The sequence below is a fragment of the Engystomops pustulosus genome, chromosome 7, assembly GCF_040894005.1.
Source record: "Engystomops pustulosus chromosome 7, aEngPut4.maternal, whole genome shotgun sequence".
Classification (NCBI taxonomy): Eukaryota; Metazoa; Chordata; class Amphibia; order Anura; family Leptodactylidae; genus Engystomops; species Engystomops pustulosus.
Window position 1 is genome coordinate 135,895,949 of NC_092417.1, and position 13,308 is coordinate 135,909,256.

General features: G+C 40.2%; 1 protein-coding gene across 1 annotated transcript; it reads left to right on the forward strand.

The window, feature by feature from the left end:
* Positions 1-1,080: 1,080 nt before the first annotated feature.
* LOC140068964 (cystatin-1-like) lies at positions 1,081-7,270 on the forward strand. Its single transcript, XM_072114306.1, has 3 exons — positions 1,081-1,410; positions 4,206-4,313; positions 6,969-7,270. Exons 1-3 carry the CDS (start codon positions 1,183-1,185, stop codon positions 7,050-7,052), a joined length of 420 nt encoding a protein of 139 aa, XP_071970407.1. The 5' UTR covers positions 1,081-1,182; the 3' UTR covers positions 7,053-7,270.
* Positions 7,271-13,308: the final 6,038 nt, after the last annotated feature.

Genomic DNA, 13,308 nt, shown 5'->3' on the forward strand with positions numbered 1-13,308 from the left:
GGTACTGAACATTTAAAATAGGCTTCTTCTTTTGGGAGGTTAAGGAAACCTTAAAGGACACCTGTCATCAGGTCTGTGTCACTAGTCCTGTCACCTCTACCTGTTGTAGCAGCTCACAAGGATCCCATCCCAGCCTTTATCTAGTTATTTCATACATTAATCATTGTAAAATCATCTATTCTTTATTATGTAAATGAGGCTGGTCACATGGTCAGAGGCAGTGATGTCACCCCTGTTACCCCTCCTCTCTCCTCCCCCTGCTCATGTCTGTGTGTAATGTATAGTAAAGCATGGCTTGTGTGTGTGCTGCATCTGCTGACATGCTGCATCCTCCTAATATACAGGTGAGAGACACAGACATCAGCTACACATGAATCTGACATGTTCTGCTGTAACATGGCTGCCTGGAGCTGTTGTATCTCTCCTATACACACACACATGCACACACAGGCTGCAGGGGGCGTGGCCACCAGCACCAGGAAGCACATCATTATACAGCCTCACACCATTATACAGGCTGTCAGTCATGCACTGGGGGTGTGGCTGTGCCTCCCACTCATGAATAGAGTGGACAGCTTGAATATGCTAATGCTTCATTGGACATTTCACAGGTCATTTGCATACAGCTTTAGGACCTCATTGCTTAGGTTTACAGGCATGTAGAGGGACAATAAAGGGATACAGGCAATGCTCTCTAATGGCAGTTTCTGAAAATATATTTAGTTTAGGGGGGTTATTTTGCATGACGGGTTCTCTTTAAGTTTTCAACATATTGGATGCTGAAAATGTTTTGATAAATTTCAATTCTAATGCAGGAATATTACCATCTGGATGCAAGTAACACATACTTCATAAGCGTTATTGTAAAGAAATATTTACTTCAGATAACTTTTTGATATGACTGAGCCCCATGTGACATCAGTGTATTACACTGATTGCTAAAAGATCCACTATGAGAAAAAGATTTATAGGATCAGCATGCATAATCTAAGATAAACAGCATACAACCCCCTCCTTTGTTGACAAGTCTTAATATTTGCTATTCAGAATGTTACACGCCTTATCTGCTCAGAGGGAGAGGCTGGATTCAGGTTGCATATACTGTATATAAGGTGTATTAGTATTGCCAGACCACTTGTGTTGCAATTTTCATTTGCATCGGTTCCTTTCCCAGAAAGAGCGATGAAGCTTTTTGTTCTTTTCTTCACTTTAATCACTTTTTGCTATTGTGCTGTTGAGGAGGAGTTGATAGTACCAGAGGTCGCTCATATTACTGGAGGATGGAAAGCATTACCCCTGAATTCAAGAAAAGTTATTAACATGGTGATGCTTCTTCAGAACACCTACAATAAAAACAGTAACAGTCTGTACTGGAGCAAGTTCACTAAAGTGGAGGAGGCATCTGTGCAGGTAAAGAAACCTTGGTGTATTCCTTTTTTTTTTAAATTTTACATTATATGTTATTTTGTTTTCAGATGCACCATATGGGACATTCTTTCCACTGTCTCATGCAGTTAAAAGTACACATTGATCTACCACATTTGCTTTCTTTCGTGAGTTACTGTACATGACACAAAGACAGGATCTTTTTCAACTAAGGTCCACCTTAAGCCTTGTTTGCATAGGTGGCCATAGACGGTAGGTTGTGAATAGTTCCCACCATGTGTGATTGATCTCACAGGTAATACCTTTTGGAGGTCATTTATCATACGCCGGTGCAGATAGCCCCTCTGCTGTTCTAGCGCAGCTGGATAGGCTATGGCCTCTTGATGTATCCAGCGGGGTCCTGCGGAGCGTTAATATCTATGTCAGGCCCTGCCTGGCATAAAAATAAATACAGGTGGCAAATTTTCACATATAAAAAAAATTGCCTGCCAGCCGCGCCAACCACCCAGCTGGCCACGCCCCTCCCTTCACGCCCCCCCATGGTGTGAAGGTGGCGGACTGTGGAAAAAAATCACAAGTGTTAGCTATAATCTAGAATTACGGTTTATTTTAGGGCTTTTACACCACTGACGTGGCGCAGAAGCCCTAATAAATATCCCCTTTGTCTTTAATTGCATTGATTATGATTAATAATTAATACAAAGGTAACCTGACTAAGGCTAGAGGCACATGAATGTGGTCAATTTGTGAATCACCATGATGCATGGAGTTCCTTCATCTGTAGTGCGATCAGTCCGAGAAGTGCAGCCATAGATAAACCATGGTTATGCGCAACTTGGTTAAAGCTGATGATATTCTATGTTACTCTTTACAAAGATTCAGGGTCTTAAAATATATCTCCTGTGAAAATCATAGCATTGCCTCCTACCAACAATGTGCATCTTTATAAAGCCCATTTTAGAAATCAATTTTTTTAAATATACATACCTCTAATCCTTCATTATTATTCCCCTATGACAAACAGAAAATATTGTATGCTAATGATGTCAAAGGTTTAGACAGTGTACACATGGACTAGACAGTCTAAAATGATTCAAGGTGATAGATTTGGTGCATCTTTAGACTAGTCTTGGTTGGCTTACTTTAAGAAAGAATGTTCTATTGATGTACAACATTATGGCCAGTTTAGGTCAGTATTGTGCTCAGTAAATCTTATATTTTAAAACTAATATTTCCATATTTCATATTTGTAAATTCACATATATAGTCAATGTCCACTGAACTAAATTGTAGTTTTAAAAAGCACCCTATTCTATTATCAGTCTGTAGATGCAGCATGAGAGAAATCTTGTCCACCATCAGACTTGAGAAAGTGTGGCAATGGCCAGAGAAACATGGCTTGTACCATGACACTCTAAATGGCATGTGTTCTACAGGAGCTCCTCTATGCACATGGCTGTAATTGGCCAGGCGGACATGTGATTGTGTTGTATAAGAGGCAGTTGTGTAGGGAGAGGATGCTGTAGTGGGGCAGGTGGAAATCTGAAATAATTTCTGATATTTGATGTACTACATTTTCTACTCCTTTGCTGCTATAGTGCAGTGCCACTATAATACTATTTGCATTTAGAGTTCCACTACATTACCAGTCTTAGCATTACACTACCAATTTGAGTACTATTTGCATCATACAGTGTTCCTTTACAGTACCAGTTTTTGTACTATTTGCATAATACAGTACTACAGTGTTAGTCATAGTACCAATTTCATGTATAACTTCATACAGTACTATTGAATGATATCTTGTTGTAGGCATGGGACAGGACACCCATGAGCCAGCCCGTTCCACCACAAGTTGAACCTCCCTTCACCCACCGCCCACATGGCATCTAGCTATCCATCTCCCTTGGAATTCAATGGAAAATGATAACATTCATTATCTATGTGCTAATTCAAATGGGAAAAAAATACATCAATTTACATGAATATCAATGAGATTTTTAACTGATGTGTTAAAACCCTGTTCCTTACTTTTTTAAGCAGAGGTGAGTAACAGAGGTTTGAACAGTAGTATGAACTGAGACTTGAGTCAGAACAAATCCCTGACTCAATGGCCCATATTTATCAAAAGCAGTGCACTTTCTGCAGTGTAGTTCGCTTCACAAATGTGCAGGGTGTGCCAGATAATGGAATACTGGTGCAGGTCTTTAATTGTCTCTTGCCCCCTGCACTTCTTGGGAAGTATGCATCATTTTATTTTAGGGGCACCTTTAACATATAGCGGGCGACACAGTTCTGTCGAGTCGCTGTATTAAATGAGTAGCAAACTCTGACTAAGCACTAACGCGCCCCTTTAGGTGCACACTTTTTCTGTCTCGTCAGACACAGTGCAGCTGCATACACTTCTTAAATACATGTGCAATGATGTTCTTTTCAGTAAAAAATGTGACAAAAAACTGGTGCAGCCCCTTTAATAAATTTGAGCTAATGTCCACATAATATGATATTTTTGCTTTAAAAAAATATTCTCATGGTCATGGCAACCACTCAGACCTCAGCTTTCATTTTATAAGCTGCTGTGGGAAAATGAAAGCTGAGCTCTGATTGGGTGCAATGAGCAACCAGAACAATTTTACTGTTAGACACTTCTGCTAAATCTCCTATGTGTACTTACTCTGAGGATGGATTCACACGGCCACCTACTTGCCACACATTTCCTTGACTGACTGAAGCAGTGTGGATTGATTAAACTACTGGCAACATCCTTATGTTTGCAATATATCACTTTCCTCTTCTTTATTTATGTCTTCTTATTAAAGGTCACCAATGGAATAAGTTACCGATTTACAGTTATTGTAGAGCCAACAGGATGTCTCAAAGAAGAAGATTTTAAGAACTGCAAGACCCCTGGCTTTGATGACATGCCGGTACGTCTTGTTTTTGTAGTTTCATATAAAAGTTAATTATTATTGTTAATCCTTTATCCTTCATTTTAAGGGGACCTTTCACCAGGTACTCAATGCTGAATAATTGCTTTACACAATGAATTCAGTGTTTTTTTAAATTAAATGAGCGCATGGTTCTCAAAAACTAAACACCATCTAAACATCATCATCATATTGTGCTTGCTGTAAGGTCCTGTTAAGATGCAGGTAATCATGGATGGAATCCAATAGCCAAACCAGGGGTAAACCAGGCACAGAGATGAATTGAGGAGATTCTACCAGAAGTGTAGCTAGTGGTGTAAATCAAGTCAGGGATAATACATGTACACATGAACACTATAAGGAAGATAGTTCTGGGGGCAGAGGAGTGGAACCAAGTCTTTTTCAAGGGGGCTCTGCTGTGGACATTTCATTAATGGGGGATGAAGGAAGTTCTGCTGCTGGACATTTTATCAGTGAGCGGAGGCTGCTGGAAATTTCCCTCCCTAGGCTAATACCCAAGTCAATAACTTTTCCCAGTTTCTTTTTTGTGGTAAAAATAGGTGCCTTGGCTTATAAGCAAGTAATTACAGCATGATTTTTTTTTTTTGCTCATAGCACAAAGGCCAAAGATAAGGTAAGATTATAGGTGTGTGGGAGGCTATAGAAAAGAGGGTATTATAGTGTCTCCTTTTCTGTAGCCTCTTTTCCTATATAGACAGACAACAGAAAAAACAGCACCAGGAGAGGGCTACAGAAAGGGAGCAGCTGCAGGAAAGGGGGCATTTTAGACTGCTAGAAATGAAACATTATATGGGTTGGAGTTAGATACAGGGTATTTGCTGGGCAACCACCTATTTTGACAAATGGACCACGGAAAGAGGGCTACCCGACCTGGTTCCCTGGATACAAAAAGGTTGGGTACCACTGCATCAGAGGACATGCAGTTCGATGTAAGGGCTGCCGGACCTGTGACTGGGAGTGACGCAGCACTGGTGATCTGCGAGCATGTGCTGCAGTAATGTCTGTGGCGCATCACAGGCGTGCATGGGCGATCAGCCCCGGCCCCTGCTCCAGCACCACACTGAGTCACAGTGCCCTATTCCGTCTAGGTGCCCTATGCCAGGAGTAACTTCCCTCCAGAGGCTCTAAAGTAAAGTACTATGCACCTACACTTCCCGGGGATGGTGAGGGGCAGCCAGGCTGCGTTAGTATCATTGGGCAGAAAAGATTAGGCCTCAGGCATGATTCACGGGGAGGTCGGGCAGCCAGGTGTAGCAGCCGAGGTCTCCTACACTATCTGGGAGATCTGGTCTTGATGGTGGACAGGTGCATACAACTGTATCTGGGGCGGTGAGCTATCCATGTAAATTGCTGATAATTCACAGCCCCCATAGAGATCTATTGAGACACTGGGGCCTTTTACTTACCCGTTCCTTGGAGTTCCCTGAAAGTGCATTGACAATGCACTCTGCCGCGAATAACTAAGATCGTGCGCCCAATATCCTGCATGTGTCGATTCCCCCGCTCAGGTCCGCCTGAGAGTTCACCTTCTTCTTCCTGGTGCATGTAAGTGCATTGTCTTGCCACACAATTTGAAACTTAAATCCCGCGCTCAGTCCAAATCAGTCGAATTGTCCGACGGCACGACCCCCGATTTCTGCCGCATGAAAGCCAGCACAGCTGCGCCACAATCCGATCACGTGTGACACAATGTGAGCGCAAACCTGTTAAATACCTATCAAAGCTGCCAAATCCCGAAAACAGTGAACAGTCTGACAAAAGTGAGTAGTGCGACCCTTAGTAAATAAGCCCCACTGTGTGCTCCTCGCAGCATAACTGAGCCAGGCAACTGTGCCACCAAATATTGAGGTCTCCAACTGGCCAAAGTGGTCGTCTGTTTCTGTGCTCCCATTGATCAGCTATTAATCGCCTATCCTGTGGTTTGAACCCTGATTAGTCTCCCCCTTATTGTAAAGCTACATGTCAAGTGTTCTTATTCATACAGGAAATGGGATCCTATTAAAATATTATCTATGGGGCCCAGCAGTTTCTAGTTACTCGCCTGACCTCCAGTTTCAAAATGACTCGAACAGATTGTTTATTTTGGTTCCCACATTTCAAAGCAAACAAAAGAATGTCATTTTTGTGTGGTTCATCTTTTTTCTTTTTAGAGATATGGCATTTTTTCTTTTCTGAATTTTTTGAGGTGGATAGGGTGCTTCCGAACTTACTTCACATAATGCTCTGTATTCCCTCATAAAGGAGCACAGCAGCTAATCCCCTAAACTCTGTACTATCTGTACATACAGTGTCTATATAGTGAAGTAGCATACCTCCCACTTTTGCTTCCTGCTACCTCCCTTAAATGTCTCCCTTTCTGACACTGGAACAACATCATCACATTGCACCTCACGGGCTCAACTGCACACACCAGAGGTAGAATGGTAAAGGAGGAAGCCAACGACTAACTACTTAACCATTGCACTCAACGGTATCCATTTCTGGTGGATATCTGTCATCATGCAGTGTAGCAGCTTTACAAAATAAAATTTGGGTAAAAAGAGTAGTAAAATAGTTACATGTACTGTATTGTGTATGTTGTATGGGAGTGTATAAATGTAACTATATTCTTTGTCTGTTTTTTCTCATCCATAGGTGGAAAAATGTCATTACGTTTTAAGGGAAATGGCTCCAAAATTTAAACCAGTTATAATCGGCAAAGCATGTGAACAAATGTGATCTGCGATTGTCAATCAAGATGCATTTTTAGTAAAGATACATTCGATTGTGTCTATTAACAATATGATCGGATTCCTTACTAAAAACTTATTATATCCATTTTTCATTTATTCCATGGCATTGAAAAGTTATAGAATTTAATATTACTAAAACTAATACTAAAATATTCATAGAATTGTAGTGTTTAAAATAAAATCACATTCTTACTTGCACACTTATCAAGTCTTCTGTTGATTTATGCAAGCTACGATCGGGGCCAATTATAGCCTGTTTGCTGCCTGGGGTGAAAATTTAAATGCCGCCCCTTAGCCCCAACAACACACCAGACAAACTTTTAAAAAGAAACTACAACCGGATATGACATTACTTAAATAGTAACTGACCCTCTGTGACTGACACTACACGTGCTAAGAGCTAGTAGACGTTCAGTGACATAGATAATAGTGGCATCTAGTACCTCACAGGTGATGATCAGCTCCATCAGGAAAAGGACATCATTACGTCTTCTCCCACCCAGGACTGTTGAATTTTCTGCCAGAAGTCTTCAGCTCCCGGCACCACATCTCCGCACTGCACCCATAAAATTCCAATCAAGGGCGTAATTCCAGTAGTAGCAGTCATAGCAGCCGCTATGGGGTCTGCAGTGTCAGGGGGCCCAATCTTCCAACCTCAAACGAAATAATGGAGGATGTGCACCATTACATACATATTATGCTGCACACTGTACATGTATATAACATATATGTTATGCATATATGTATGTTTATCTGCGATGTGTATATGGTGTACGGTGTGTATATATATGCTGTGCATCTTTTTTTGCCACTGTATGCATGTGTACAGTATATGTGGTGTGTATATGCTCTATATATGTGTGCAAGTGTAGAAATGTTTGTAAAAGTGTATAAATGTGTGTTTATGAGTGAAGAAATGTATGTTTATGTATATAGATGTGTTTGTATATATATGAGTGTAATTGCTATGGGGCAATGCTGCTCCTAGTTTCTCCCCTGCCCCGTATTATATACAGCTCCCCTTATTATATCCAGACCACCTTATTACATATAGCCCCCTTTATATTATATACAGGCCCCTTATATTATATACAGCTCCCCTTCATATACTCAGCCCCTCTATTATATAATATTACAGCCCCCCATCTATAATATATAGCCTCCCTTATTTTATAATATGCCCATTTCTTCAAATATTAAAGCAGTTACTTATCTGCCACGCCCTCGTCATCTTCCCAGCTCTTCTGCTCTGTGTCGGGACACAGGCGCAATTGATTTTTCATGTGGCCGATTCTGGCAGCAATGGCCATCCGGATCTCCCACATTATGGTCCCATATTTTGCCGCGTCCCTCCGGGCCCGGGCAACTTCAGAATAATATGTTAAAACCTTTATTATTGATTTAGTTGTGTTGTTCAAACAAGAAGTTCCAGCAAGATGACAGGGAGCACATGAGATGATGAAGGGTGATCACAGTCATATGGTGTGAAAGATGACAATAATAATAGGGTAAGTAAACAACTCTCTGCAGTAAAGTCTAGAAGGCAACCAACCTCCTTCATCATTTACTGTGGTGACTGAATAGGATCCACAATTTTCTTGTGGGCTTGAATTTTACAGCTTTCCCTCTGCGCCCCCACTGACATGTCTACTTTATTCTTTGGGTTGGCACGATCACGGAGATATCAAATTTGTATAGGTTTTATAATGTTTTCATACATTTACAAAAATTAAAACCTCCTGTACAAATTTTTTTTTCCCATCTTCTGGCGCTAATAACTTTTTTATACTTTGGTGTACGAAGCTGTGGGTGGTGTCATTTTGTGTGACTTTTGATGACGTTTTCAAGGCTATCATTTTTAGAACTGTACGACCATTTGATCTCTTTTTTTTTGCCATTTTCGACTTTGGGCAATATTTTCAATTACGTGGTTAAACGCAGTGAAAAATAGTTATTATATTCTGATAGACACGGCAATACCTAATGTGTTTACGATTTTTACTTTTATTTTTATATCAGTTCTACGGAAAGAGGCATGATTTGAATTTGTAGGGGGTTTTTTAATTATATAACTTTTATTTAACTTTATTTTTATTTTTACTATTTTTCAGACTCTCTAGGGTACATTAACCCTAGGTTGTCTGATCGATCCTACCATATACTGCTATACTACAGTATGACAATATGTGGGGATTTCCCTCCTCATTCATTACAATGTTCTGATCGCATATTGTAAAGAAAGGGTTAAACTGAGGCAGCCTCGGGTCTTCGGAAGACCTGAGGCTGTCATGGCGACCAATCACCACTCCCTGATGACATCACGGGGAGCGACAATCCTCGGCAAGATGGTGACGCTAACACCAACTGCGGGTGTTACCAGTAAGCCTTTGCTGTAATATGCAGCAAAGACTTACCGGCTATGGAGAGGGCTCGGCCCGTGAGCCCTCTCCATGCACACGCACCAGGCATGTGACGTAGTATTACGTCACATGTCAGTAAGGGGTAAAAGACGCCACACAAATTGTCTCAATTTTAGAGGACATTCAGTGGCAACCTCATTGGATATTAACCAATTTAGACGTATCTTCCCTGTATACCTGCATAAAACACTCTTTAGGGCTACAAGCCATTGCACATTTTCTGTCTTCCAATGACCTGCATAAAAGATGAACAAGTAACATTTATTCTAGATGGTATTAAATTTATCCAAAAACACAACTATTTTATTTTTAAGATACATTTTATTTACAAGAAACAGGCATTGCTATGGGCACCAGATTCACACCTAGTTATGCCTATTTGTTTATGGCGTTTTGGGAATTGAACATCATATCCCCCATACTAGGTGCGGGTCTAGTGCTCTGGAGGCGGTACATAGATGAGATCATCTTTATTTGGTCAACAGGAAGAGGTTATCTAGATCAATGTATTGCCTCTTTAGATCACAATGAATATAACTTGAAATGTTTACCACATGTAGATGCAGTAAAAGTAGAGTTCCTTGACTTATTGGTGTCAATTAGGGAGAGTAAGATAACATATTCCATATATAAGAAAGCAACAGCTAGGAATAGTTTTATACTTACAGAGCTGCCACCTTCCCACAGTTTTACTTATCAAAGCGATTTTGATATGGTTTTTTTTCGTGATAAGAGTTTGCATGTTCTCCCCGTGTTTGAGTGGGTTTCCTCAGGGTCCTCCAGTTTCCTCCAACACACCAAAACATAGTGGTACGTTGATTAGATTGTGAGCATCATCAGGGACCGATTTGGCAAGCTCTATGTAACGCTGCGTCATCTGTGTGCGCGCTATATAAATAAAGGAATTATTTATTTATATGTTTTGTGTTTGTGATAAAATTTAAAAAATGATGAATTTTTTTCCGAAATTCTTTCATTTTCAGGCAAATCGTTTATCCAAAATGATATTGTGGATATTGTGTTCTTGGACTTTGCAAAGGCATTTGACACTGTCCCTCATAGACGCCTAATGGGTAAAATAAGGTCTATTGGTTTGGCAGGAATCATTTGCAATTTGAAAACTGTCTGAAGAATCGTATCCAGGGAGATGTGGTCTATGATTCCTACTCGGAATGGTCACCAGTTATGAGTGGTGCACCCCAGGGTTCTGTGCTTGGCCCACTATTATTTAATATATTTATTAATGATATAGAGGAAGCAATTAATAGCACTGTGTCTATTTTTGCAGATGACACCAAGCTGTGTAGTGTAATACAGTCTATGGAGGATGTTCATAGGCTGCAGGGGGACTTGGACAAACTGAGTGTTTGGTTGTCCACTTGGCAAATTAAGTTCAATGTGGATAAATATAAGGTTATGCACCTGGGGGCTAATCATCTACAGGTAACATATGTCCTTGGGGGAGTAAATCTCAGAGATTCCCTTGAGAAGGACCTGGTGTACTAGATGATCATAAATTAAATAACAGTACACAATGTCAATCAGCTCACTCTAAAGCCAGCAAGAGTGTGTCATGTATGAAAAGTGGTATGGACTCTTGTGATAGGGATGTAATATTACCACTGTACAAGGCATTGGTTCGGCCTCACCTGGAATATGCTGTCCAGTTCTGGGCAGTGCGGCCACATTGCAGAAAGCCGGCAGCGATTGGCAATATACGTGATGCTGCCGGCTATTCTTACAGGTCCCCACTGACAGGGGCGGGGGATTGTTGGCCGGCCCCCTCATTAATAAGGCCGACTGCAGCGCACGGGATACAAGGATTTGACCTCTTATTTGGTAAGAGGTCGGATCGATTAAAACTTAAAAAAGTTTCACAACACAAATTTTTTAAAAAATGGCATAAATAGAAAGGGGCTGGATTATGGGAGGCATATTTGGTGGGGTCTTTTTTGGGGGGGGTGACAGGTCCTCTTTAATAACTGTAGCGGTTTATTGTAGTCTAAGGCTAAAGTACAGTAAATTAGCAATTACCAGGGGGCCATTTGTAACTAGGGGTCGTCTGTAAGTTGGGTGTTTTTAAGTAGGGGTTCGCCTGTAGTTACTTCTACAATCTAAGTTGCTAAATAACATTTCAAATGTCTGAATAATTTATTTTGAAGTCATGAGGCTTACACCTCAAACATTCCATATTTTCAAGGTGTCCCCGTGTTACATACAAAATGAGAACAAACCTACAGAACCTAAGTTGAATTTGTATGCAAGTTGGAACTGTATATTGTATAAATGTAACCCCCAGCCAGAAGTTTTTTTTGGTCTCTGTGACAACTGGATTTTAAAAATGTAGGATTGTCACGAGAAGCTTAATTTTAGACATCTTTGATAACTGTTATAGCCGTTTATTGTAGCCTAAGATTAAAGAACATTAAATTACCAACATCCAGAGGTCCGTTTGTAACTAGGGGTTGTCTGTAAGTCGGGTGTTCTTAAGTAGGGCACCTGTGTAATAATAGAAACCCCCTATATAATTAAACCCATTTTCAAAACTGCCCCCCTCAAACTATCAGAAACATCTTTTAGGAAGATTGTTAACCCCTTGAGATTTTCATAGTAATTAAAACAAAATGGAGGCAAAATTTAGAATTGTCCAATTTTGTCGGTAATACATGCATTTAGCCCTAAAATTTACAAATTCAGAAAAGATAAAAAGAAAAACCCAGAGACACCTCACATGTGAATGTTACTTGTTGTAGGGGTGTACAGCGAGCCACAGAAGGAAAGGACGCCCGTGCATTAGCCAGTTTTGCCTTATAGAATTTAGTGGTTTTTACTTGGTTCATGGCGAGCTTCTTTGAGCTATTAAATATTTGTTTTTCTGTTAATGTTGCCATGTGGGGGCTTATTATTTGCAGAATGAGATGCTCTAGAAAAACATGAATTCTGTAATCGATTTTTTACCATAAACTCAAAGTAATATGTTATATTTAGTCAACGGGTCAGTACATTTACCACAATGCCAAACCTCTACATCTTTTACTTACCGGTAGGTTTTACTAATTTGTACAATAAAGCCTAATGTGGGAAAAAAAAAACTATAATTTTTGCATCACCATTTTCCAAGTAGCATGTGTTTTTAAATTTTTTTTTTAGCTTAGTTCATCACGCTGGTTTATAATTATTTTGTTTTATTGTACGAACGTGATTACTTTATATTCAAGCATAATATGGGGGCCATAACATAGGTTTTGGGGGCTTTTTGATTAGTTTATTTTTATTTTAAAAAATTTTTTCAAAAACTTTGTACTTCTCACTATAGGACATGAACAGGAAACCGTTCAATTGCTATAAGACAGTACTTCTATAGTTATATAATACAGTAATGATGTATTGCAGGGTATTAGAACTTTCAGCCTATGCTGAAGAATAGACTGACACACTGCCTGTAAGGTAACGTCTGTGACAGGACTTTACAGGCATTTACTAAGGAGAGCTAAGACCCTAGGGTTGCCATAGCAATGATCGCCACCCCTGATGCTTATCGAGCCAGTCTGACCCCAGCCGTTACACAGGGATATATCAGCGGTAGATTATCAATGGCCCCCCACGATTCCCAATGCCGACTCAGCTCTGATGCAGAGCTGAATCGGCATTGGCTCCACGCCATACTGTTACTAGCACCAAAAGGTTAAACAAACCATATCAATTTGTTGAAGGTAGACAACCCTTTTTAAATTTACTCTTGATAACACTGTAGTAAATTTTTGGTGGCATGTGTATTAAAATCAAGAAGAGTAAACAATGTACAAAGAAGAGATATTTGCT

Bases quoted from the DNA above. Each gene is read 5' to 3' on its own strand.
- LOC140068964 (XM_072114306.1), top strand. From the start codon at position 1,183: ATGAAGCTTTTTGTTCTTTTCTTCACTTTAATCACTTTTTGCTATTGT. The intron at 1,411-4,205 runs GTAAAGAAACCT...TTCTTATTAAAG, and splicing joins TGGAGGAGGCATCTGTGCAG to GTCACCAATGGAATAAGTTA. The intron at 4,314-6,968 runs GTACGTCTTGTT...TCTCATCCATAG, and splicing joins CTGGCTTTGATGACATGCCG to GTGGAAAAATGTCATTACGT.